The sequence below is a fragment of the Haliotis rufescens genome, unplaced genomic scaffold, assembly GCF_023055435.1.
Source record: "Haliotis rufescens isolate VD_foot unplaced genomic scaffold, xgHalRufe1.0.p SCAF_6, whole genome shotgun sequence".
NCBI lineage: Eukaryota > Metazoa > Mollusca > Gastropoda > Lepetellida > Haliotidae > Haliotis > Haliotis rufescens.
Window position 1 is genome coordinate 13082307 of NW_025964334.1, and position 27248 is coordinate 13109554.

A 27248-nucleotide genomic window follows, 5' to 3' on the forward strand; every position below is an offset into this window, starting at 1 on the left:
ACATTTAGTCTATGAAATCTTATATTACACAATACCTTTCTCAACTCTAAACTTCAACAAATAATTTTCTCCGATGCTGATTTTGTGGAATAGAGCTAGCTACAGCCGACTAGACTTGCTTTTGTATACATATCTAGATTGTTTTTGTTCTTCATAAAATAAATATATTCCACAGTCATGGTGCAGGACTAGTATGATGCTGACAAAGCTAGGACCAGAGACCATAAAAGATTGTCTCTGCTAGAACTTAGGGCGAACCGCGATTCGAACCCAATGTTGGAGAGCGAACTGACCCGTGAGGTGAGGTGAAATTGGGGTTAACGTCGCGTCCAAGATTATTGCACTTATATAGCGACGTGCATGCACGTGTGTGTGTGTGTGGCTGCTTGTACTAGTCCGGACTGATGCCGATTTATAGTGCTAGCTCACTGAGATACCATGCCGCAGTTTAACATGAATACCCCACTCAGACACAGTATACTGACTCCGAGCCGACCAGTCCTTGTTTTAGACCCTTAATGTCGAGCGCCAGACAGGGTAACAACAAGTACCATCTTTTAACGTCTTTTGGTATGACGCGGCCGGGGATCGAACCCCGGACCTTCCGCTCTCTGGGCGGACGCTCTACCACAAGACCACGGAGGCGGCTGATCTGACCCGTGAACCAGCATGAACACTGCAAAATCTCCGAGCGGGATACTCGTACCGAAAGGGGACTATTAGTTGGTAGCAGTTTGGTTCAGGGAAGCAGTCTAAGAAGGACTATACATACAATTGTGTGTCCAAAACATGTTTGTACAATAAATAAATTCAAATAAATATTTCAAAATAAAACACAACTTCACAAACTAAATCTTGATCCTTTAACCAGACATAGTTAACTTTATCCGGAAATGAGAAATGAAAAAAACCCAAAAAAAACATTCAAAAGGTGAAAGTTTGTTTGAATGTCGCAGGAGTTGTTCCCCTTTGTTCTTCAGTCGTAGATGGAAGTTAAATAGCCTTCATGCCATAGCTGACAAAAATTAATTACAGCTTGTTGGCCAAACATATCTTTAAAGATTGTCCTTTTCTACGGGAAATAACTTGCCCGATATCGAAAAATATATCCCAACAACGTTATACATTGTATGATCAACATGTGTGTACACCTTTATTTGGATTTATTCCGAGATTAATCATTCTGAAATGTAAAGAAACACATATGAGACTTAAGCAGACAATGTAGATTAAGACTGTCACATGCCCGTCTTTAACCAACCCTACGTAGGCCTCTTTGAGAGGACAGGCGACAGTGCTCTCCCTTGTACCACTCTTCATCCACGGAGTCCACAGTTTATCAGTAACTATGGCGTCCTTTCCGGTTTGATGTTGGTATTTTACCTTACAAAATTTAAAATGACACCTTTAAGAATACATCATCTGAATTGAATTCAGAATTCGTTTCAAGTGAGCAGTATGTTCAGAAGAATTCTAATGGCAACAATAACAAACTCTAAAGGTAAAGCTGTTATTACATATTAACTTACCCAGTCACTGGCAGTGTTCTTTTTTTTAAGTTTATAAATCAAGTGTCTCATCAGCTGATTGTATTGATAGCTGTCAGGTTGTTCGCGTAATATGTGACTCGATAACAATTAACTGTAATAGCCACATCAGACACGCTCTTTGCAAACCAGAGTGTCGATGTGTAAAAATGCCGCGTTTGTGATCAATACTAGGCTAGAATTGACCAAGTCACAGATCCTACAGATCGATAGATAACTAGGCCTATATCGCGAGTCAAGATAAATGTTTAATCGATAATCAATTACAGAATACTGCTGTTAAAGTCATATCTTGTGTCCGAAATTAACGTTATCCCAGTTGCCCCAGGCAAGTGAAAGTTTAAAGGGGCCAGTGGAATGTAGACGACGACTTGTCACACTGGCTAGTTAAATCTTGCAGAAAACCAGCTATCCATGGCCGCCTCCATGTCCTTAATGAAAATAATTTCCATGGTGATTTCCTTCATTTATCCTGTGAAGTTATTTTTGATTCACCACAAACTATTTGATATGAAATAAAAAAATCAGAATATAAATAAAAAAGTAACAATAATGAATTATATCATAATAATAGTAGTAATTATATTAGTAATAATGAATTAATGTAGCGCCTAACCTAATATCCATTGTGCTCAGTGGTGCTGTACATATAAAATAAACATATTAAAAAGTCTCAGTATGATATCAAATCATGATTAAACAATATCAAAATACATCATACATAATTTAGATAAGTTGTCAGTATTTTGTTTACAAATGTTTGTGTTCCATTCACCACTTATGCAAATTACAGCCATTGCCAGATACAGTGATTTCGATGATCATATGCAACGCTTTTGATAACGGTGCTATGTTACTTTTATCCCTGTGAATATTATTTCAGAATTGATGTGAATAGGAAACTAATCAAAGTTAAAATTTGTCAAAAGCAAATGGGACATGAAAAACAACTTGGATAGTGTCACCAACCTGGTCTAGTGAAGGTTTACTGTTATGAATGCAGTGTTCCAGATAATTTTCAACCATGTGAGTACAGTACTGGTCATTAGCAGAACTGACGAGTATCAGACATAATTTTTCAAACTATAAGCACTACTGCTCATTTGTAGAATTGACTAATACTGGTCTGATAAAATAGTTATATATACATGGTAATTTAACAATGCTTTCTACCTGTCCTACCCACCAGTACATCGTTTATCAGGTTTGTTCAAGTGTGTGTGACTACTTGCTGACTCTCTCTGTGAATTTGCAGGACTATTTGGTTGGAAATTCATAAACACACTTTGCAATCAGTCCGTACAATCAAAATAAGTGTATTTGACTAGCTTTTATCCGTGTGATATGCTGATACAACATCTATCGGGAGCACTGTGAAAGAAGATATGTAAACCCCAGAGGATACAATTTGCATGTTTTCTAAAACTAAAAACATACATTTTACAAAACTTCTGTGCATGAAGATTTGACAACCTCGCCATAGGTTGCCGCCTCAGATTAACTTTCTAATGAGCTAGTTGGCATTGAGTCTTCTAACATCTCAGTACAAGTGAGCAAAGCATTCAGACCAGCATATCTGATTTCTGATCTTGAAAATGAATTTAACTTTCCAGTTCCAAATGTAAATAATGAATTCCACACCATTATTTTGTTGTCAGTTTACAAGCCACATGGCATCTTCACCCAAAAGGAATACTTGTATCCTGTGGATTTTCTTTTGTAAAAATCGAACATTTTCTAATTGAGGTTGTAAAGAAATGAAGCTGAATCTTTTACAAAACTGACATCTGATTGGCTCAAGAACTTTTAAAATTCTTTCATGGTTACCTAGCAAAGTGACTTGGCTGGTTGTGTGTCATTGTCCCCAACTGGCTTGGAACATTGTTCAGACTTCCAGTCACAGATGTGCCCGGTCTAGACTGGATAATTAAAATGCCACCTTGATATATCTGGAATGTGTTGAACAACATTCACACAAGTATATTATAGCTTTGAGATAACCTTGTGTGACTGTAAATCATTGACGATTTAATCATTTGCAGACACATGCAGTACCTCGAGAACACTGCATGTGATGGGAGTGACTTTGCAAACTGACCATTCTTAATTAGCATCGTGATATTGTTGATCAGACTAAGTCATGAACCTAATGACATAACACGCTGATAAAACCTTCCTCAAATCCCAAGTCCCCAAGAAAAACAGTGCAAGAAACCACAAAGGAATAAAGAAATGCAAACAGAAATTGAGACCTTTCACTGAGGTTAATTTCAAGACGTCAGTGTCTTGGTGGTGGTGTTTAAATAAATCATTGAATTCATTCGGATTCTAGCATCAATCAACGCTCACCCGATTTAGTGGTTGAGGAAGTGAGTAATCCTTCACGGAGCCTCATTCCAATTAATTAAGAATCAATCGTCTTGTCCGATGAAAGTATCAGATAAACAATCAACGTGTGTATTTGAATTATTAATGTCGCCTTCGTCATGGTTTATTTAAGATACACCAGATATCCAGGGCGTAGGCTTGGTTAATATCATGTATACTGTTGTAAGTTTCCCTATTGAGATCCGAGTTTGACATGATGGCATCATGTTCAAGGTGCTCAGGTCGATCTGGTAGGTGAAACATATTGAGATTTTAACATGATGTGTGTGTCATTGTCACTTTTTTATGCCTATGCTGTTGTTTATGGATGTCTTTTAGAATTGTTTTATTCTGAAGTCTATGATGGACATTTAGTTATTTGTTGGAATTGAAATGTAATTGTTGGAAGCTTTATTTGTCTTTTTTAACATTTGGGGCAGTTTTGTCACCTGAGGACCAAAACAAAATTTTTTTTTTTTATGTACACAGTACTCATGTTCATTCAAACGTTCTGTTGGCTGAAAATGGAATTTGTTAAATGTGACTATTTGGTTTTTTTACAATTGCAACATTCATTCTGGTATTGCAGTAGTATTCTGAGCATAAGTACCTTCAACATGTCCAGATATTCTCACACTTTGGTGTTAAACCTAACACATCCAGTGAGGTAGTGGGTGAAAGGTGCTTCGATGGTTTCAAGATAGGTCTGCTTCCTGTAAAGGTGACTATGCTTGTCGTCAGAGGCGACTAAGAGGATCGGGCGGTCAGACTTGCTGACTTGGTAGATGCATGTCATCGTATCCCAGGTGCATGGATTGATGTTCATGATGTCAGTCACTGTATTGTCTGTCTTGATTATTTACGGACCAAAGTCATATTGCTGGACTATTGCTGTGTGTGGTGTTCAACAACACCAAACAAAACAAACATACAATCAAGATTGTTACACTTATTTACTAATTTACATGTGTATGTGGCTCCTCATCCAGACTTATGCTGGTTTTATAGTGCTAGCCCACTGAGATACCATGCCACAGTTTAACATGAATACCCCACTCAGACACAGTGTACTGACTCCTAGCCGACCAGTCCTTGTAATAACAGGTACCATCTTTTAGCATCTTGTGGGGGGGGGGCCAGTCGTCTAAGGCGCCGCGATTCACTGTGCGTCCCTTGGGCACGCCAGAAACCTATGATTGTGGGTTCGAATCCCGGTTTGCCCTGATTATGTTTCTAGGTTTGTCAGCACCATACCCGTGCTCGTGGGTTTCACCAAAGTGGTAAACGTCTGAAATCTGCATCACTTCGGGCTTTCCTCCCACATTACGCTGAACGCCGCGATATGACTGGAATACTGTTAAAAGCAGCGTTAAACCCAACTCACTCACTCACTCATTTTAGCATCTTGGTGTAATTTGGCAAGAGGAACGAACCATCATCCTTCCCCTCTCCAGGCATACACTCTATCCACAACGCCACAGAGGCGGTTCTAACACATACACAAATCCCTACTAGAAATCCTCGGAATCTTCAGAAAACTTCAGAATCTGTTCTGACTTAAAAAATGATCTAATGGTTGAGATTATACAAATATTTTTCATTGTTTTACATCTATCAAAACTGTTGAAAGTCAAGATGGTGTTGGATGTAGCCATACTAGACAATCACGATCCAGCGTTAGTTTGATCGACTGTCAGCTTGTAGAGGCTGCAATACATGTAGGGTATAACATAGGTGCCAAATTGAAGCTGTGTGCTGCTCTACTTGTAGTGTCTAACGTAGCTGCCAAATTGAAGCTGTGTGCTGCTCTACTTGTAGTGTCTAACATAGCTGCCAAATTGAAGCTGTGTGCTGCTCTACTTGTAGTGTCTAACGTAGCTGCCAAATTGAAGCTGTGTGCTGCTCTACTTATAGTGTCTAACATAGCTGCCAAATTGAAGCTGTGTGCTGCTCTACTTTTATTCTACGACATCCACTGGTTGCTAATATGTAGCTACAATTCACTTCTTGTAATGTTCTACTTTAGGCGGATGCTGATTTAGCCCCAGCCATCACAAGCTCAGTCAGAGCACAAATTACAGCATATGGGGACACTTTTTGTACCCCTTGTCCTCAAACCATTAATCTGTATGTAAACAAAAAATTTCCATCGAAATGTATTTTGTCAAACGTTATAAACCTGTAAGGGCCTAGTTTGCTGCCTTGGTTGCTGTGACTAGATCTCTTTGTGGTTTTATACTCATGAATCTTATGAAATATGGTTTGGGAACAAAGGGGTGTGTGTGTGTGTGTGTGTGTGTATATATTTCATATTTTATGTTTTCACAATTCCAAATTGGATACACTGAAAATGAGGGTAGTGGGTTTTTTTCGAAGCAGAACTGGGATTTGGATTTGGGATTTATAAAACAGCATTATTTCTTTCTTCACTGAACTTGGGGTGTAGGTAGCAAAACTCTATTTCAAAATCGCACCAAATGGGGGGATATATAATCTCCTGATGAATCTTGTTCTTATGTAGAGGACAGTTGTCTCTTTTGTAACATCACAAGATAGTAGTGAATCCTACTCTCTTATTTCCGACACCTTACATGTCATCCTATCCTGTGTTTTTGTTCATGTCAAGACTTTCATAGTGTGCACCCCTTTGTCAAATCTGGACCTGCCTCTGTAGAGTAATATTTATTGCGTTTCATCCCTAACAAAGTCATTATTTCATTCGCGGTGCATCAGTGATATATTCGTCATGTTTATGATGCATATTCTTTCCGATCTTTGTTTGAAATTCATAAGGGCAGACTGAAATTAGTTCCAACATGAAGTATTTCCCTTGAATGAAACATAATATTAGTGCCTTCAAATGAAATATTGATGTCATTGTTTCCAGGCAAGACTGTGATAGGTGATAAGACAAACGCCACAACTTCCACCATGGGGAAGAAGAAAGCTCAGATCCGTGCCTTCAACTCCAAGAGCAGCCCAATATACAAGACGCAGTCCGACACCTCTCTAGTCAGTGGCATGAGAAACCTCAGTCTCAGGGAACAGAACGACTCCACTTCAAGGCCACCGCCTCCGAGGTAATGGTGAACGTTCTTCTTATTATCCCCCGCCCAACAAAGTTGGCGGGGGATATAGAAACAGGCTCCGTCCGTCCATCACATTTCGTTTCCGGAGCATAACTCAGGAACCGTTCGATATTTTTTCATGAAAATGTGCAGGTCTGTCAAGTACATGCTGAACTGGTGCCTTTTGCTATTTAGAAATTTTAGAAATTTATATTTTTAACGTTTCCATGGCAACAAGATGGACAAGATTTCCATGACAAGTTAAAAAAGGTTTGGGTTTGTTTAGATTTAATTATGTCGTAAATTCTGCAACAGGGGCAGGGGATATAGCCACGTTAGTGGCAAACTCTTGTTATTATTAATGGAGTTTCTTTTGGCCATACATTTACTACTTTAGTGTGTAATGAATAAAAAAAATTGGGCTGAACTTTAAGTGCCATAAGAAATTGTTAGACATTATTTGTTGAACCTTCATCCAATGCAAGTCGTTGAATGACTCCTCTTTTTCTCTTTTTTTTCTGTCTCTTTTGTATATGATCAAAGTGTTCAGTTTCAAGGCAATGTGAGTTTTGTGACACACAAAACAATGAAGGTAACATGAGCATTACAGCCTAGATGTTGCCCATGCCACTGCATTTTGATTTGTGGCTGACCAAATTTTGCTAAATGTTTTATTGAAATGGATGCAAAATTGACAAGACCTAATAATGATGACTTGTGAACTGTGACCTTGGACTTTGTCCTTACCCGTTGCCTGGGGTTTTGTCCTTGACCTGTGGTCTGGGATAATGCCCTTGATCTGTGATCTGGGACTTTGTCCTTGACCTGTGACCTGAGGTCTTGTCCCTGACCTGTTACATGGGACTTTCTCCTTGATCTGTGATCTGGGACTTTGTCCTTGACCTGTGACCTGAGATCTTGTCCCTGACCTGTGACTTGGGACTTGGTCCTTGACCTGTGACCTGTGGTCTTGTCCTTGACCTGGGACTTGGTCCTTGATCTGTGATCTGTGATTTACCTAGGAATTTGCTCTTCACCTTTGACCTCGGAATTTATCTCTCTTGTGACCTTGTTACATTGAAAAGTCATCGTAAAGATAATTCATTCTTAAATATGTACCATGTCTCTGAGTAGTTGATGAATGTTTGTATTCCAGACGAGGATTCTACAGTGGCAAAACAACAATACGAAACCTCTCCGATGTGGCAGAGGTGATACGAAACCAACAGGTGAAAAATGTGGTGATCGTGGCCGGAGCTGGCATCAGTACACCAAGCGGAATACCAGACTTCAGGTAGGGGACGTCATCATGGAAATCAGATCTTTTACCCTGATGTGATACCTTCTGCGTGACAAACCGTGACGATCCGTGACGATCCGTGAGGATCCGAGGAGTGAGTCAAACAGCATCCTGGCTTCTACATTCTCAGTAAAAGTGCTCAAAGCATTCAAACCAGCCTAACAGGTTTCTGCGTTTCAAGAGATGAACTAAACAACAAGTTCTTATAGTAGAAAGTATAGTGCCCCTGTCATTGTATTGTTGTGGATACATTGTATTTTGTACGTTCTCTTGTTTCTCAACTACATGGCATGTACATCCAAGCAGGAATACAGTAAACTATGGTTATAACCAACTCAAAGGGAACCATAGTTATAACCATAACCATAGTTCATTATCAGCATATATACAGCAAATGGCTGGGACCAAACAACAAGTTCGTTTTATCCATCAATTCGTTATTTTATCTATGCTTGTATACAGATGACTCAACCTGTCTGATTTACTAAATAATTGTACAATGTCACATAAGTAAATGCTCACACCATCGCCCATTGGTTTGCTGGCCTGAGGCCATCAAATTACTCAGTGATCATCGCCCCACTCTTTCGTTTCAGAACCCCAGGAACAGGTCTCTATGACAACCTCCAGCAATACAAGATTCCTTATCCAGAGGCCATATTCGACATCGACTTCTTCCACCACAACCCACGACCATTCTTCACACTTGCCAAGGAGCTGTACCCCTCGCGGAAGTACCGCCCCAACTACATCCACTACTTCGCCCGACTCCTGCACGACAAAGGGATGTTACTCCGCATGTACACACAGAATATTGATGGTTTGGAGCGATGTGAGTTTTCTTCATTAAGCTGTGGGAGTTTTTTTTAGATGATCCAATATAAGCAGGCTCGCTGACTTCGTTGAAGCATGTCATTGATTCCATTTGCGTGGATTGATGCTCATGATATCAATCACTGGATTGTCTGGTCCAGACTCGATTATATACAGACCACCATCATATAGCTGGAATATTGCTGAGTGCGGCGTTAAACAACAAAAGAACCATCTATGGTCAGTACTTCACACGTCTGTATACAGTATGATCCTCTATCAACCGTGAATGCATGCAGCTTTTTTGCTGGCAAGTCGCTATTTTTAACCAACAAACCAGCAAATGCCTGGTGCCAGGTCAGACCACGTAGAGTTCAGGGTCCCGTTTCTACAGGTGATCTTAGTGCTACAACTATCGTATGTCTATATTAAAGTAGCCTGCCTCTGTGGTCTAATAGTAGAGTGTCCACCCAGAGAGTGGATGATCGGGGGTTTGATCCCCGGCTGCATCATACCAAAAGACGTTAAAAGATGGTACTTGTTGTTACCGTGTCTGGCGCTCGGCATCAAGGGGCTAAAACAAGGACTGGTCGGCTCAGAGTCAGTATACTGTGTCTGAGTGGGGTGGCACTCTGGAGTCTTCTATTAATTGTCCGACGAAGGAGTTAGGATTTGTGGAACAGGGCCCAGATTATCATGATTATAAATGCAAGAACAGCAGTTTCTCATGTGACCTGTTCAAGATGTCAAAGTATGGACACAATTTATGGATAACAACTTTTTTAATTTCTGGCGATGTTTCGGTATATATCCTTATACTGTTGTCAAGCAAGGCTGTTCAACATGTGTCACAGCCTTGCAGACCTCTGCTGCAGACATTTGTTTTATGCCAAGAAATGTTAGGATTCACACAAAGTTCACACACGAAGTAGGGCACCTTGAGTTATAAATAGATCTGGATCTGACCTGTGGCTCCACCACCCCGGTGAAAACAAAATCTCACTCATTGAAACAGTTTCGGGTTGGCAGCTATGGTTCAATCTGTTTCCAGACCAGAGATGCTTCACTAGAAGACTCTTGTTTTATGTTTCAGTGGCTGGTATTCCACCGACCAAACTGGTGGAAGCTCACGGAACATTCGCCACGGCAACGTGTATCATCTGCAGCCAGAAATACAAGGGAGACGACATCAAGGTGGGAGATGACTTCAATAGAGAGAGTGTCCTAAAAAACATTTTCAAAAGGAGTGGATGATTGTTGTTTTATGACCTGTATATGCTGACATGCAATGATGGGACGCTGACCACCATTACCTCTTTAGTCAGCTCTAATGACGAGGTGTGCTTGGGGCCAGTCCTCTCTGGAGAGTGAGCGTCACTGGTCCAGCTCTTATGAAGCTTCATCACTCCTATTCACACACTCACTCACTTCATATTTCTGCTTTTCCAGGACAAAATATTTGACGACAAGATTCCGAGATGTAAACGAAGTGGTTGCCCAGTAAGTATCATGTGAATCGTAATATCTGTTTGTTATATTATAACGGTAACGCTATTTTTCAGGGCATTATCATTTGCAGAAGCTCGAGGTCTTCAATTAACGGCCAGCGAAGGAGGGCAGTTGGAAAGACCAAGGGCTTCTGCAAATGATAATGCCCTGAAAAATAGCGTTTCCGTTATTATATCTAAAATGGATGGAATTTGTTATCAAATAAAAAAGCAACAACAATATCGGTTTTGAAACATTTACTGCAATCAACACGAAAGGCACTGACCCACTTTAACAAATATTGAAACGTCATAGAACAAACCAGATGACGTCACTATTCAACGTGACGTCACCTATCCCTATCCTATGACGTCACCTAACAACAAGCATGATAATGGCCCGTCGTCAAGCAATATGGGGGCATTATCAAGTTACAGTTGCCAGCTGATTTCTGATAACATGGGGGCGGTTTAATGATAATTCTAGCCATTTTAGCTATAATAATAAGTTAGAACTATCTCTTCTCATATAAAATCTAAAGTCAGTACTGTAAAATGTTGTTAATCTGGACGATACCTCTCCTTGTGAGACCCGTGAAGATCCCAGGGTAATATCAGTCTTCAGCAACCCATGCTTGCTGTAAAAGGTGACTATGCTTGTTGTAAAAGGCGACTAACGGCATCGGGTGGTCAGGCTCGCTGACTTGATGCATTTCATCGATCCCAAATGCGTGGATCGATGCTCATGATATTAATCACTGGATTGTCTGGTTCAGACATGATTATTTACAGACGTCATATAGCTGGAATATTGCTGAGTGCGGCGTTAAACAACAAACCAACCAACCAACTTTCCTTGAGAAATCATACAGATTAACAACTCTATGTTTCTTAGTAATGTTCTTTGCATGTATACTACTCAAAACACCCAATTCCCTGGCATGCTCGATTAACTATAGTAATATGAAAAAAAACTGGGTGATCTTTAACTTCTTTTGAGTAGTATATACATGATGTTATCTATAGCAGTCATCCTGATAGATATGTTTCCTGACAAGATTTTCCTCTGTACATGTATCACTTTAAAACTGTTTTAAACACAAATTTAGAAATAATCTAAGTGTAAGGATCAGGGTCCTGATCCACAAAGTGTTCTTAGTGTGAGGACAGATGTAAGTCTGTTACTGGAGAGTTGTAATAGTTGTTGATCTGACTTTAGAATCGTATATATTCTGTAACTTTTGAAGATATCTTGACACCATTTTCTTGACTGTTTAAGGGGATGATAAAACCAGATATCGTCTTTTTCGGAGAGGAGTTGTCGAAACGCTTCTACTACTACCTGAAGGACATGCTGCAGACAGACATGGTACTGGTGATGGGGACGTCGCTGGAGGTAACTCACTGTCAACATGATATAGTCAAGTCACATTAATCCAACAGTCGGCTTTATCCCACAGACCCATGAAGATCCGGGGTATAATAGGTCTTCAGCAACCCATGCTTGCCGTTAAAGGCGACTAACGCTGACTTGGTTCAAGAAAGTCATTGATCCCAATTGCGTGGATCGATGCTCATGATATCAATCACTGGATTGTCTGGTCCAGACTCGATTATTTACAGACCGCCTTCATATAGCTGGAATATTGCTGAGTGCGGCCTAAAACAACAAACCAACCAACCAACCAACCAACTTCATCCCACACTTATGATGGGGACTGATTAAATCAGTGCTATTTAGACCACCGTTAATCCGACAGCATCACATTCTGACTCCAACACAACTTATTTGTAACGAATTTCTGAAATCACTCATTAATCAGTCTCGTTAATCCGACGCACTGACGTACTCCATTGCCATCTACCCAGTCTACACAAGTGTTTGAGTCCTGGTGCAGAATACGTCTTCAGGACTTCCTGCTTGTCATTCCCCATGGGGAATCCGGGTTAGAAATGTTCCTCACAACCTATGCTGGTTGTAGGGGATGTCTTAATTGATCAGGTGGTCAGGCTCGGTGACTTGGGTGATTGCATGTCTGGTACCCAACGGTGTGGTTCTTGTTCATATTCTCAGTCATACAGCTGGAATATTGCTGAGTGTGGTGTTAAACAAAAAACAGTGTTGCTTGTTGTAAGCTAAATAAACAGACACCGAGTCTGACCACCCAATCCATTGAGTTGACTCTTATGACCAGTTGCTTGGTACAAATTTGAGACCGCCTCCGTGGTCTAGTGGTAGAGCATCCGCCCGGAGAGCAGAAGGTCCGGGGTCCGATCCCCGGCCGCGTCATACCAAAAGAAGTTAAAATTTGGTACTTGTTATTACCCTGTCTAGCGCTCGGCATTAAGGGGCTAAAACAAGGACTGGTCGGCTCGGAGTCAGTATACTGTGTCTGAGCGGGGTATTCATGTTAAACTGCGGCATGGTATCTCAGTGGGCTAGCACTATAAATCGGCATCAGTCCGGACTAGTACAAGCAGCCCCACACACACAAGTGCATGCATGTTGCTATATAAGTGCAATAATCTTGGACGCGACGTTAAACCCAATTTCACCTCACCTACAAATTTGAGTCCGGAAACCCTATGGGGTTGTTGAAATGCAGTGACTTCATAGTTTAAGAAATGTTGAAGCACTATTTAATTCCCCTTTCGTTTGATATCTTTGACAACTTGATGTTTGGTTGATGATCCTGGCTTCATCGCTTCCTATCTGTGATTATTGTCTGTTGGCTTTGGAACTGGGTAATTCTTACATGTCAGTTTGGTTTGCACAGTGACTCTGCAGTCATGCAAACACACATCCTCAGCTGTGCATACTTATGTTTCAGGTTCAGCCATTTGCTGGTATTATTGACAACGTCAGATGGAATATACCACGCATCCTGTTTAACAGGAATGCAGTTGGACCTTTCCGTCACAACAAACGCAGTAAAGACATTGTGGCTGAAGGTGGGTAAATGATGGAGGATTGTATTGATGGATGGGCTGTGATCGAGATCAATGGAAATGACCTGACCTGTTGCAGTGTTTATGTGACCTGACTGTTGTTGCTGTACATGTGACCTGACTGTAATTGCTGTATATGTGACCTGACTGTTGTTGCTGTATATGTGACCTGACTTGTTGCTGTATATGTGACCTGACTTGTTGCTGTATGTGTGACCTGACTATAGTTGCTGTATATGTGACCTGACTATAGTTGCTGTATATGTGACCTGACTATAATTGCTGTATATGTGACCTGACTATAGTTGCTGTATATGTGACCTGACTATAGTTGCTGTATATGTGACCTGACTATAGTTGCTGTATATGTGACCTGACTATAATTGCTGTATATGTGACCTGACTATAGTTGCTGTATATGTGACCCGACTATAGTTGCTGTATATGTGACCTGACTATAGTTGCTGTATATGTGACCTGACTTGTTGCTGTATATGTGACCTGACTGTTGTTGCTGTATATGTGACCTGACTTGTTGCTGTATATGTGACCTGACTGTTGTTGCTGTATATGTGACCCGACTATAGTTGCTGTATATGTGACCTGACTATAGTTGCTGTATATGTGACCTGACTTGTTGCTGTATATGTGACCTGACTGTTGTTGCTGTATATGTGACCTGACTTGTTGCTGTATATGTGACCTGACTATAGTTGCTGTATATGTGACCCGACTATAGTTGCTGTATATGTGACCTGACTATAGTTGCTGTATATGTGACCTGACTTGTTGCTGTATATGTGACCTGACTGTTGTTGCTGTATATGTGACCTGACTTGTTGCTGTATATGTGACCTGACTTGTTGCTGTATATGTGACCTGACTTGTTGCTGTATATGTGACCTGACTTGTTGCTGTATATGTGACCTGACTATAGTTGCTGTATATGTGACCTGACTGTTGTTGCTGTATATGTGACCTGACTGTAGTTGCTGTATATGTGACCTGACTTGCTGTATATGTGACCTGACTATAGTTGCTGTATATGTGACCTGACTTGTTGCTGTATATGTGACCTGACTGTTGTTGCTGTATATGTGACCTGACTTGTTGCTGTATATGTGACCTGACTGTAGTTGTTTATGTGACCTGACTTGCTGTATATGTGACCTGACTGTAGTTGCTGTATATGTGACCTGACTTGTTGCTGTATATGTGACCTGACTGTAGTTGCTGTATATGTGACCTGACTGTAATTGCTGTATATGAGACCTGACTTGTTGCTGTATATGTGACCTGACTGTAGTTGCTGTATATGTGACCTGACTTGTTGCTGTATATGTGACCTGACTGTTGTTGCTGTATATGTGACCTGACTGCAGTTGCTGTATATGTGACCTGACTTGTTGCTGTATATGTGACCTGACTATAGTTGCTGTATATGTGACCTGACTTGTTGCTGTATATGTGACCTGACTTGTTGCTGTATATGTGACCTGACTTGTTGCTGTATATGTGACCTGACTTGTTGTTGCTGTATAAGTGACCTGACTTGTTGCTGTATATGTGACCTGACTTGTTGTTGCTGTATAAGTGACCTGACTGTTGTAACAGGGGACCTGACTGTTGTTGCTGTATAAGCGACCTGACTGTTGTAACATGGGACCTGACTGTTGTTGCTGTATAAGTGACCTGACTGTTGTTTCAGGGGACCTGACTGTTGTTGCTGTATAAGTGACCTGACTGTTGTAACATGGGACCTGACTTGTTGTTGCTGTATAAGTGACCTGACTGTTGTTTCAGGGGACCTGACTGTTGTTGCTGTATAAGTGACCTGACTGTTGTTTCAGGGGACCTGACTGTTGTTGCTGTATAAGTGACCTGACTGTTGTTACATGGGACCTGACTGTTGTTGCTGTATAAGTGACCTGACTGTTGTAACATGGGACCTGAATTGTTGCTGTATAAGTGACCTGACTGATGTTGCTGTATAAGTGACCTGACTGTTGTTGCTGTATAAGTGACCTGACTGTTGTTTCAGGGGACCTCCTAGAGGTGATGCAAAAGTTTGCTGGGATGATGAACTGGAAGACAGAGATGGCGGACCTCATTACCGAGAGTGAGGGAGAGTTCAGAATAGTAAGTCATTCCTCTACTCCTACTCCTACTAACTGTATCCTACACCACTTTCTGTGGCATGATGTTGATATCATTAACTTTCCGATAGAATTGTGAGGATAACAATTTGTTATGTTTATTTTGATGATAAATTGTTTTTAAATGTGTGTTAGGCATCAGCTGTTGTTTTAATGTGTGTCTCACCATGAAACCCACAGCTGGCCATGTTATTGCAGTGAGTGTGAATAATTGTTACAGATGCAGATTATTAAATTCTGACCACATTTCTGAGTACAATTCATACTTTGTATGTGTTTTATATTTGTTAATTTGGATTATTGAACTTTTTCTATTCAGATAACATTGAAAATTGTCCCCTTTTTTAATGATATTTTCTGAATCTCCATGCTAAATATGATATGTTAACACAACAAATAACTGATAAAGGTTTATGATTCAGTGAAATAACAAAGAAAGAAACGATATTTCAGGGCTAGTTGACATTCTTATGGCTGATGAGTGTAGCACAGTGTTGTTCACTCCATCGACCACTGGTTTCCATGGTCCAGGTCCGATCTCCTTCCTGTAAGAGCATTATTCACCATGGTCCGGGGTCATGGTCTTCTTGCTTCTGTCATCGCCAGACCGCCTCCGTGGTCTAGTGGTACAGCGTCCGCCCTGAGAGCGGAAGGGCCGTGTCATACCAAATGACATTAAAAGATGGAACTTGTTGTTACCCTGCCTGGCTCATTAAGGGGCTAAAACAAGGACTAGTCGGCTCGGAGTCAGTATGCTGTGTCTGAGTTGGGTATTCATGTTAAACTGCGGCATGGAATCTCAGTGAGCTATTTCAGCTCACCTCTATCATCGTCAGTTCATCTTGGGTTTGTATAACAACGCTCCTCCATCAGCCATGAGTACAAACTGCTGCTGTGCTGTGTATCACTATTTGTGGCCAACATGTCATGCCAGTCTGATTCCAGCGAGAGCACCAGTGGCCCGCCATCGCGAGAACGGCAATATCGCTTGTGCAACAGGTGTCACAGACTCGCAGCCTCCAGACCCATGAAGATCCAGGGTAGAATAGGTCTTCAGCAACCCATGCTTGCCCTAAAAGGCGACTATGCTTGTTGTAAGAGACGATCGGGATCGGGTGGTCAGGCTCGCTGACTTGATCGATGCTTGTCATCGATCCTAATTGTGTGGATCGATGCTCATGATATTAATCAGTGGATTGTCTGCTCCAGACTCGATTATTTACAGACCGCCATCATATAGCTGGAATATTGCTGAGTGTGGCGTTAAACAACAAACCATCAACCAACCTCGACTCCACACCTTGCTTCAGCTTAAGGCAATGGTAGGGTTCTGTTCAAGCACTGAGTGGAGCTCATTAGACTGAAGTGATTATACACAGCCTCTTGTCATTACTGGACAGAAAATAGATATGCATCACACCTACACCACATCGGCATCTGATGGAGGACCCTATACAAACCGTTAAATATGGATCTTTTTTCTCTCATTGAAGTTTATCAATTTATTTCTGTTTTTCTTTTCAGAGTATGTGTAGTTCAGGTATTTGTAAAATTCTTGGAATAATATGGTGACTGTCAAGCATGTCGTATGTTAGATAATAGTCAAGCATGGTAAAAAATGTCATGGGAATAGCTCAGTCAAGCATGGTGAAATCCCACATTATGAAATAATCTTTTGGATTTCTTTTACAATCCCATCTCGTAACAATATTTGTCAATTCACTGAAGCATGAGAGAACAGTACACATATTCCATGCACTCAAGCATGTTAAAATAATACATTTCATCATGTTTATTTCACTGTGATAAAATATGTTCATAGTTCACATTTAAGCTTGTATAATCGACTTATTTGATCACTGTCAAATCCAACATGATAAAATGATACATTGTTCTCTATTTGACTGTAGTAATTTCTGACAAGGAAATTTGAATGAATAAAGCAAACATTGTTTTATCTATTGAGTGCCAAGTCATTCAGCTGCTTCAATTTGCGCTGCAGAGTTGCATCCCTTAGCTGTGCCAGAATCCTATGATTGCAGGTTCCGATTCACCCTGATTATGATGTTTGGTTTGTCAGCACTATCCACCACTAGTAAATGTCGATGATCTGGGTAGAATAGGTCCAGAGCAACCTTTGCTTGTTGTAGGAGGCGACAGAATGGGTCCGGTGGTCAGATTTCGTGACTTGGTTGACTGTTTTTAAAGGATTAATGGATTTCATAATAATATTTTGCAGGATGCTATAAAACAAAATAGAACAGTCTATATGTAGCATGTCATATGTAAGATTTATGTTTTTAAAGAAAGATATATAATACAGACTATCACTATTTTGCCTATACTAATACAAGGAGAAAATGATTGTTTTTCTGATATGATAGATTGTATTCAAACCTGCATTCATCCATCCCTCCACAGCATCAACCATTGCTTCACAATCTGCCACTGCCTCCATTGTCACAATTGCCTCCATCACCACCACTACTGCTTCCATTGTCAATGCTGTTATTGCCCATGCATTCACAGGGTGTTTGGTTTGTGGGGGGGGGGGGGGCTAGCCTTGCGGTTAGGTGGTTATTCGTCACAACGAAAGCCTAGTTTCGAATCCCGTGGGATTAATTTATGAAGCCCATTTCTTGTGTCCTGCATGTGATATTGTTGGAATATTGCTGAAAGTGGTGTAAAACCCAACTCACTCACTCACTGTGGTATTTGAATATGGGATCCCTTATATCTTTAACTTCTTAAAATAGGGTTATGACAAAGACCGCTTGATGTGATGGCTTAACAGGGGCAGATTTACCGTATTCGACGTAATAAGCGCCCAGGGCGCTTTCAAAATTAGAAATAGGGGGCCCTTATTAGAATATAATTTTCGTGAGAAAAAAAATGAGTCGTGAGTTGAAAGATCGTAAATTTCGTGGTTTATGCTAACAGCCTGAAATGATACAAAAGAAAAGCCTGTGCGTATTATACACGACAGATATTTTTTCCAGAAATTAATTGCCCATAATTAAGGGTGCATATATCACACGAGTGCGTATTATACACGAATAAATAAGTCTTGTGTACATTGATCAATCGGAAGGGGTGCTAATTGGGATTGTTCACTAGCTATTCAATATATTAGCAAATATGGGCGCTTATTAGAGCGTGGCGCTTATTACGTCGAATACGGTAACAACAAATGTGCATGTAGCCAGCAGGACTTTCTCCTTTTAAAAGATACTGGCCCTTCTCTAAAGTAACTGGCCTACAACTAAATGTTGGCTGAACCTGAGGTCACATAGCCACCTAGCAGAGCTCTGAAAATTTTAGAACTCAAGTAGCATAGACTAGCGTGGGGTGGCGGCGTACCCCCATCGTCTATACTAATCCTCACCCCTAAACCATTTTTTCATGCAATCTGAGATTGAATCTTGGCTACCATTTGCTTCACTTCATGATGATTTTTGAGCAAATAAAGAAGTTGTCATACACAACATTACAAAATGGTGGCCAGTTGTCATTCTACCGAGATGATCCAGTTAATAAATGAAAAATACATGGAGAAGAGGGAAAATTCTGACTGGCTAGACAGGCCATCTACTTTACGTTTCAGCAAGCCCTTTGTAATTTTAACTTGCCACGAGCCAATGGGCCAGCAGTTAAATCAACCCTTACTCTCTCAATCCATATGGGGACACCCTGTACTTGTTGTGTATTGTGGCTGTGGCTGGTGCTGGTGCTGGCAACCAAATCGGTCAGTCTGACTCGATCGAATACATGGTGGTATAACTTGAATATTACTGACTGCGATGAACATCAACTTTCACTCGCTCATTTCCCAGAGGTAATCTATTTGCAGTTCTTCCTGGTACAATTATAAAGTCTTATTTAAAAGTCATTATTCTTAATGATGAAATTGTGAACAGTTTTGAAATCTGATTGATATGGCTACTGACTGGAATGTGGCTACTGCTTTTGTTTGGAGCTAGAAGCTTAGTGCTTATAATTTAGTAATGTTTATTACTTTGTGGTTTTAAAGTTTTTTTCTTATTTTTATTTTTCAATGGATTCTGGTAGTGGTTCATATACATATCATTCCCAGACAAATTCTGCGATTCCGCTATCATGGAAAGATTTGCAGAAAATGTAACTTATTGCAGAATTGCAGAAATATCACACATTTTTTTGGCCAATTAAGACACTAATTTGCATTATTTTCCAGCTTTTCTAATCAAATTTTGCACTCCACTGATACCCAAACATTTAACATATGAAATATGAATCCTACAATAAACGTAAATTTGAAATATATAGTTGTCACTTTTAAACGTTCTTGTGGTGTTAAAAAGTTCAATTGTTAACCAAACCTGAAATGTCTGAAGGCAAGAGATGCAGGAGAAGGGAATGGTTATGTTTTTACTGCAGAATTCTGATGATTTTACTCAAGAGTTTTATTACTCTATCGCAGAATTTATCTGGGACTGACATAACTATTACCTACAGCTCTTCACATATGCGTCATGTCTTGGGTTCAGATCCTCGGTTCCGTTTCTGATTGATATTCTGAAACAACAAACCTGGTTCACTGCTAATTTATTTACCCTGTCAATGGGATGTTTAGACTGGGTGACCTGATTTCAGGGCATTGTGTACTGATGGTTCATGCTTTCAATCACTGGTTCACAAGCTGCTGTGAAATACTGGTAGCTGGAATACTGCTGACAATGATGAGGAACAAAATTCACTCACTCACTCACTCACTTTGTGTTGGACGGGCCTCTCTCGTGTGGACATGGGTGGGCCAGTTGTCTCAGACGCCTCAATTTACTGTACAGATATGCCCTTAGACACGCCAGAAACCTATGATTGTGGGTTCGAATCCCCGAATGTTTCTAGATTTGCCAGCACCATCTCTGTGCTCCTGAGGGGGGCACGGGTGGCCCAGTCGTCTAAGGCGCCACGATTCGCTGTGCAGAGTTGCGTCCCTTGGGCAAGCCAGAAACCTATGATTGTGGGTTCGAATCCTGGTTCGCCCCGATTATGTTTCTAGGTTTGTCAGCACCATACCTGTGCTCATCGGTTACGTCCGAGACCTGCATCACGTCGGGCTTTCCTCCCACATTAAGCTGACATGCCGTGATATAACTGGAATACTGTTAAAAGCGACGTTAAACCCAACTCACTCATTCACTCACTCAATGTGCTCCTGAGGTTCGCTTAAGCTGACATGCTGTGACATAACTGAAATACTGTTCAAAAGGCATTAAACCAAGCTCACTCACTCACACACTCTCTATCTCTACTCTTGTCTACCATCAGTGACTGTAACGTTCAGTCAGCATTGATTTCATGTCTTGAAAGTCATCCGGGATGTTATGTGAATTGATGAAGCTCAATAACAGCTAGGCCAATGACCTCACATCTCTCATCCTTCCCTTACCAGATGCAAAGAGTTGTGTCCTAGACTCTACAAATTGAGAATGTATTCAGCAAACTATAGAATGAGAATGGAAAATATTGCACAATGCCTGTTACACATAACTGTTTGTTCTATTTAGAATGTCATGTTTTCAACTGTTGATATAGCTTAGGACAGCATGAGTTTAATGAATTAAATGGACTAATTTACAAACTTCCGGAGAAACTATGAGTAAATCTGTGACCCAAGATTAATTTTAACCACCTACATCGAAGGAAATCAGCCTACATCAAAGACTGCTCATGTTCAAATATCTTAATATTGGCGATGTGTATTCATAATTGTAAAATATTGAAATCATATCTATCAACCGTCATTTAAGCTTAACATTTGTTTAATCATTTATGAAAATATTCACTAACACTGACAAATGTAGGATCTTGATTTTCAGTCGTACTGTAATTTGAACGTGGCGTCTCTGCATGGCGGGACCAGCTCGGTGACTGAATGCTGGGTCAGTCGCAGTGTATCGATACACCTAAATGTACAATGCATGGTCCCTCGAGTGTCTGTCATGATAGCGGCACTGATGTATGATGTATCAGCACAGGCATATATCATGGTACTGGTTCAAAGGTCAATGTAGTTTTAGAATGTACCACGAAAGATTTGCTCAGGAGTTACAAATAACAAGCAAATACATGACGATCACGGGTAGAATAGGTCTTCAGCAACCCATGCTTGCCCTAAAAGGCGACTATGCTTGTCATAAGAGGCGACTAACCATTTGCTAAGAGAATCGGATGGTCAGGCTCGCTGACTTGGTTGCTACATGTCATCGTATCCCAATTGCAGAGATCAATGCTCATGATGTCAATCACTGGATTGTCTGATCCAGACTCAAATCATTTGCAGATCGCCATCATATAGCTGGAATATCGCTGAGTGCAGGGTTAAACAACAAACAAACAAACATTCAGTGGTCACAGACTACATAGGATACAATGTTGCTGATTAATTATTCAACAGGTTGTATGAGGTACTATTTGTCAAACTGGTTGTATTTTGTATTTTTCTCATCCATCAAAGAGCATTCGGAATTTTTATTTTTTTAAATGGTCTTTGGTCCAAAGAAACTTAAAACCAAATAATTGAGTCCTTGTTGCCTAAATGATTAAATATTGAATAGTTTTTGTCCATATATTCAAGAAGTGTTGTCAGAAACTGTGTCCATCAACCATAGACTCTCACAAGCCCATTTTATTTTTCCTTCCCTAAATGAAGCAAGTCTAGATATTCTACTCCCATCTCACTGGGGCTCCTTTTCAATTTAAATGTAGGTACTTGTTTCCTTCCAAATTATATATTTGTAGAGACTAATAGTTTGTCTACCTTTGACCTCTGATAACATGTGAAAAATCATCATCTTTGCTATAATATCTCAACTCAACAAATACCACATTTGACATGTTATGTCCCTTATGTTTGTCTTTGACTGATTGTCATGATATATGCCAGTTCTGTATCATCCTGTCATCCTAATATTGGCACAAGTGTGTGGTAATGGCACCTGTGTATTCCCTTATATTGCATGGTGTATCAGTTAATACAATGGTACAGGTGTATATCAAACTTGTATCAATCTCATTAAAATCAGATCTTAGTTCTCGCTACAGCTAAACAAAGATCTGAGGACATCCCGTTACGGGTCACGTCAGAATGACCTTTTGCGAACTTTGACCGACCAATGGAATGACCAATGAGAAGGCAGCTTTCTCGTGCTGTCTGATGTGCTAATGTTGACAACATTTCATTTGTCGGTCAAAGTTTGCATAAGGTCGTTTTGACCTGACCTGTAATGAAATGTTCTGTGGTGAAGCAGTAGTGACTACAAAGATCTGATTTAATGAGATTGTTTGAACTGACCCCGTCTACTTGTATGCTACTAACACCCTACCGAGAGAGGAATGGTCATTATAAGAGCATGCAAGAGTTTGGATGTAAACCACATGGTTTGCGGTGACTTCCCTCCTTATCTATTCATGTCTATTAACGTCTGTTCATATCTATTCATATCTATTTACATCCATTTGATCTGTGTGATCATTAATTTGAAATTAAAAATAAGTCCAGGATTCAAATATCTGTATCAGCTAAATATATCAGCTAAAACAATGAAATTAAACCTGAATATTATGTTATGACACTGAGCATTTATTTGATCAGATTTTTACTCTGAAACATGAAAATGTATGACAAAATTTCTTTGATTCATGAAAACAAATTGTGTTCCTTGATTTTGCTTAACAATAAAATGATTAGTGTTTTCATTTTCATGATTATAGCTTTGCTATGGTGCTTTGTAAAATGTATAGTAACACTGTTAACAATTTGCTGTTTTTACAACTCAGAATAATTTCCTATCCCTGAATAATTTGAAATTGAGGTTTAACATTGCATAAAATGGTTAGAAATCAATGTACATAATTGCTATAGCTCTCTGATTTGAATTGTTTAGAGCTATCCATCGACTACACTTCATGGCTTTGACTGACAGCCTCCATTACCTGTGAAAACATGAGGCTGCTATGTGGTGTAGTAGTGACACATGTCCATTTTGCCCTCCATCTAGCTATGTGGTGGCACGTGGTCCTGTGCACAGCGCACAGATCACAAATCAGGTGAAGTTAAGCAACGTCAGTCTCGTAGTGTAGTTGGGTGGGTGACCACTTTCAGCAGCTTGACTCCTGAGAGTTTCTAGGGCTTCGGTCCTGCCCCACACTGAAGCACATGAACCACATGTGGTGTCTCCTTAGGCAAGTGACTTTGTTCGAAATTTGCCTCTGTTCACCCAGCAGTGAGTGGGTACCCGGTAGGATGAGATGGTAATGTGGCTGTTTACCTTCTAGTGCCTTACAGGCAGCTTGGGTTGTATACTCCCCAGGGAGCTGAGAATGAAAATTGGGTTCTCACTGATCCATTGACCGGGGTAATAATAGTGTAGTGCTATGAGCATCCACTTGGTGAATGGAATCTGGCTCAATATGAATGCACTTATTATTATTATTATTATGATGATGATGATGATGATGATGTGAAGAGCAGACAGCTACAATGTTTCGCATGTCAAGCAAGAAACATCGCAGTGTGTGTGACATTACGTAGGCTGAGTGCTCAGTCTCAGCATTAACTGTCCCCCTCACAGGAACCAAGCCGTGATTACCTTCTTACAAATAGCGACTACACCACAAAGCTGCCATATGTATCCATGGGTGATGGAGGAAACTATTTGCTATCTAAATGTAATAATCTTGTGTGTTTCAGGGCAACCCTGTCACAGCCCCAGTGAAGACGAGCCCAAGTCCAGCCAGTAAACCCGACCAGCCTTATGCCAGCATCTGGCGGCAGAAAGCTCGCCTGGATTTGTTCCGTGCCAACTTCTACTTCTCCAGCAGCGACAGTGTGTCTTCCACAACCGAAAGTGACTCATCAGACGATGACAAACCTCAGAAGAAGTCTGGCTTGGGCAACGGACAGCGAAATAACACAAGATTTAGAGGGATTAAAACGGACCCACCAACTCGAAAATTTGGTACAACCCTGTCGAAGGGGAACGCACAGGTTACGGATAGGAAACCAACTCAAGGAGCATGGATGAAGCCGAGTGTGAAAAATAACAGTGGTGTTACGACCCGCTCACAAACAAAATTAAAACCTACTGAGTCTAGAAAGAGGGATATACCTGATAGACGTAGTTCTTTATCTTTACGGTCTGTACCTGACTCGAATAGACCTAGTACTCGTGGGTCTCGTCAAAGAGACCAGACCCCAACCCCATCTTCTGAATCTTCGAGTATTAATGATGGGAAGGTCGGTGAAAAAAACAAGAGAATTACTCCCAACGCAACAAATCTAGTTTCCCAGAGGACAAGTTCAAGGGAAGCACTGCGCAAACCGTCAAACGGCGTTTCCACTCGACAGGTGTACAACAGGCCTCCCATTCAGCCATCTTCTAAACCAAGGGCTGCCCAACAGCGGAGAAATATTGATAGACAAAAGACTTTGTTTCGAGCGGGGTCCGCCGAGATCCCTCGGTTGACGTATCGACACCAGATTCAGAAATCTGTTCGTGATGCACGCATTCTGTCCTACGCAAACCAAAGTTTGGATAGTTCAAGCGACACTTCTTCTGACGATTCAGATGATTCCAGATGATGAGCAACAGCTTTAGCAATTAGCCTTTCATTTTCACTGTGATACCGTAGTGTCTTGTATACAGACCAACTGTAGGTGTAGCACTCCTCCCAGAAAGGAGGTGATACCAAAGTGGTCTTAGTAGGGCTGGTTACTGGTAAGGGGCTTGGGCACAGGGGGCCAGTGGTATCAGGGAGTTGTCTAGTTGTCTAGACCTACTCAGAGGCAGATATTTGGCCCAAAGTCTACAACAAATAGGAGCTAATGTTCCCAAATTGGACATAAAAAATTTACATTCCTGCTAATATTGTTATATGAACTAACATGGTTTTGTAGAGCTGGCTTGTATAACACTAATAACAGGTCCAATAGGGAGGAAGAGGCAAGGCTAATGCAAAGCTTTGCAGTACTCCACTGTATGTGAAAATACTGTTCAGATACCTCTATTTAAGAAAAACCTTTGACAAAATCTGAATTTTGAACAAAATAATGATTGCAAGTTGGCCAGATAACTGTTCATAGTGTTGTGTATACCATGATACACTGAATATTTCATATAGTTGTGATCGGTCTTACTGGGTTTATGTAAATATGTAATTAAAAACATCAAAGAGAAGAAAGTACACAAATCATGTCCACAAGTTCCTGATTATGGGTAGGTTTGGTTGACATGTTTCTCATACCTCCTCTTGGTCATAATACACTTGGCTTGTTAAAATATTTATATAGTGGTACAACAGTATGACAAGACAGCTTTGAATATCGGACTCGAGGTCAGTTAAAAAGTTATTGATACTTTCAGCAGTAGTATAGAAATATCTATGAATATAACTGATAGTCATAAGTAAAGATATTTCTGTTTTTGTTCCATTTGCTGATGCAGCATTAGTCTCCATCCCTCATAGCAGTCATAAATATGGACCCGTGAACATCCAGGGTAGAATAGGTCTTCAGCAACCCATGCTTGCCGTAAAAGGTGACTATGCTTGTCATAAGAGGAGACTAACAGGATCAGGTGGTCAGGCTCGCTGACTTGGTTTATGCATGTCATCGTATCCCAATTGCGTGGATTGATGCTCATGATGTCAATGACTGAATAGTCTGGTCCAGATTTGATTTTTTACAGACCACTGTCATATAGCTGGAATATTGCTGAGTGCGGCGTTAAACAACAAACAAACAAACTAACACAAATATGGAGATGAAAATATGATGATGAAAGGTAAACTAGGTAAAGGTATATTACAGTGCACATTGCTATTTGAGCCACTGGTCTGATGCCCGCATCTAGTAATATTTCTTCTGTCTATTGAGTTCATTAAAAGATATTGAAACTGTTGCCAACACTCTGAGTTAGTGGGCTCAAAGGTTTTGGCACAGTCCAAACATGTTCCTTATTTAGGCTTCTTCAATTTGTCCTGAATTGTTTAGCTCAAACCTCGGAACCCAGTTCTGGTGTCCATTAACCAATTTGTGTTGAAACTGTTTCCCTTTTTGTTGCTGTAATTTGTGAGAATTGTTTGAGTTGACTGCGAATATTTTATGATCCTGGCTCTATAATAGCCACTGCGTTTCCATGTCATGCCAAATACAAGGCAAGAAGCCTTACCCATCCCCAGTCATCCAGGGTATTATATCCCCAGTCTATTATGATAAACAAGCACCCTTTTGCCACCAGAGCTTCATTTCGGAAGTGACGCCACCATCTTTATTTCTCTGATTACCAATTTTTCTCAGGGGTTCTTTTGCTTTTGGGCTTGAATTCTACAACCAATCATATGTTTTGTTAAGTCAGAAAACTGTTATGAATTAAATTTTAGCGGGAAAAGATGTTTTCATGACTATTAAGAGGGTGTCGTTTACTGCAAGGTGTTCCGGTGATGTTTGAGCAACAAGAGGAGGAGTCAAGTACCAGCCACTTGTGTCAATCATGGAGGAACAGTGTCATTTGATTGGA

At 40.5% G+C, this 27248-nt stretch overlaps 1 protein-coding gene across 2 annotated transcripts; it reads left to right on the top strand.

The window, feature by feature from the left end:
• Positions 1 to 1344: 1344 nt before the first annotated feature.
• On the top strand, positions 1345 to 26332 carry LOC124135475 (NAD-dependent deacetylase sir2A-like). Of its 2 annotated transcripts, XM_048385892.1 has the most exons (11): positions 1345 to 1501; positions 6802 to 6994; positions 8139 to 8276; positions 8879 to 9114; positions 10189 to 10289; positions 10545 to 10595; positions 11862 to 11978; positions 13414 to 13534; positions 15573 to 15670; positions 21549 to 21611; positions 24422 to 26332. In XM_048385892.1, the coding sequence occupies exons 1-11, from the start codon at positions 1459 to 1461 to the stop codon at positions 25310 to 25312; spliced, it is 2052 nt and encodes a 683-aa protein (XP_048241849.1). In that variant the 5' UTR covers positions 1345 to 1458; the 3' UTR covers positions 25313 to 26332. The 2 variants fall into 2 exon arrangements, with proteins under 2 accessions (XP_048241849.1, XP_048241850.1); XM_048385893.1 differs by lacking the exon at positions 21549 to 21611.
• The last annotated feature ends 916 nt before the right edge of the window (positions 26333 to 27248 follow it).

Bases quoted from the DNA above. Each gene is read 5' to 3' on its own strand.
- LOC124135475 (XM_048385892.1), top strand. From the start codon at position 1,459: ATGTTCAGAAGAATTCTAATGGCAACAATAACAAACTCTAAAG. The intron at 6,995-8,138 runs GTAATGGTGAAC...TTTGTATTCCAG, and splicing joins TCAAGGCCACCGCCTCCGAG to ACGAGGATTCTACAGTGGCA. The intron at 10,596-11,861 runs GTAAGTATCATG...TGACTGTTTAAG, and splicing joins GTAAACGAAGTGGTTGCCCA to GGGATGATAAAACCAGATAT.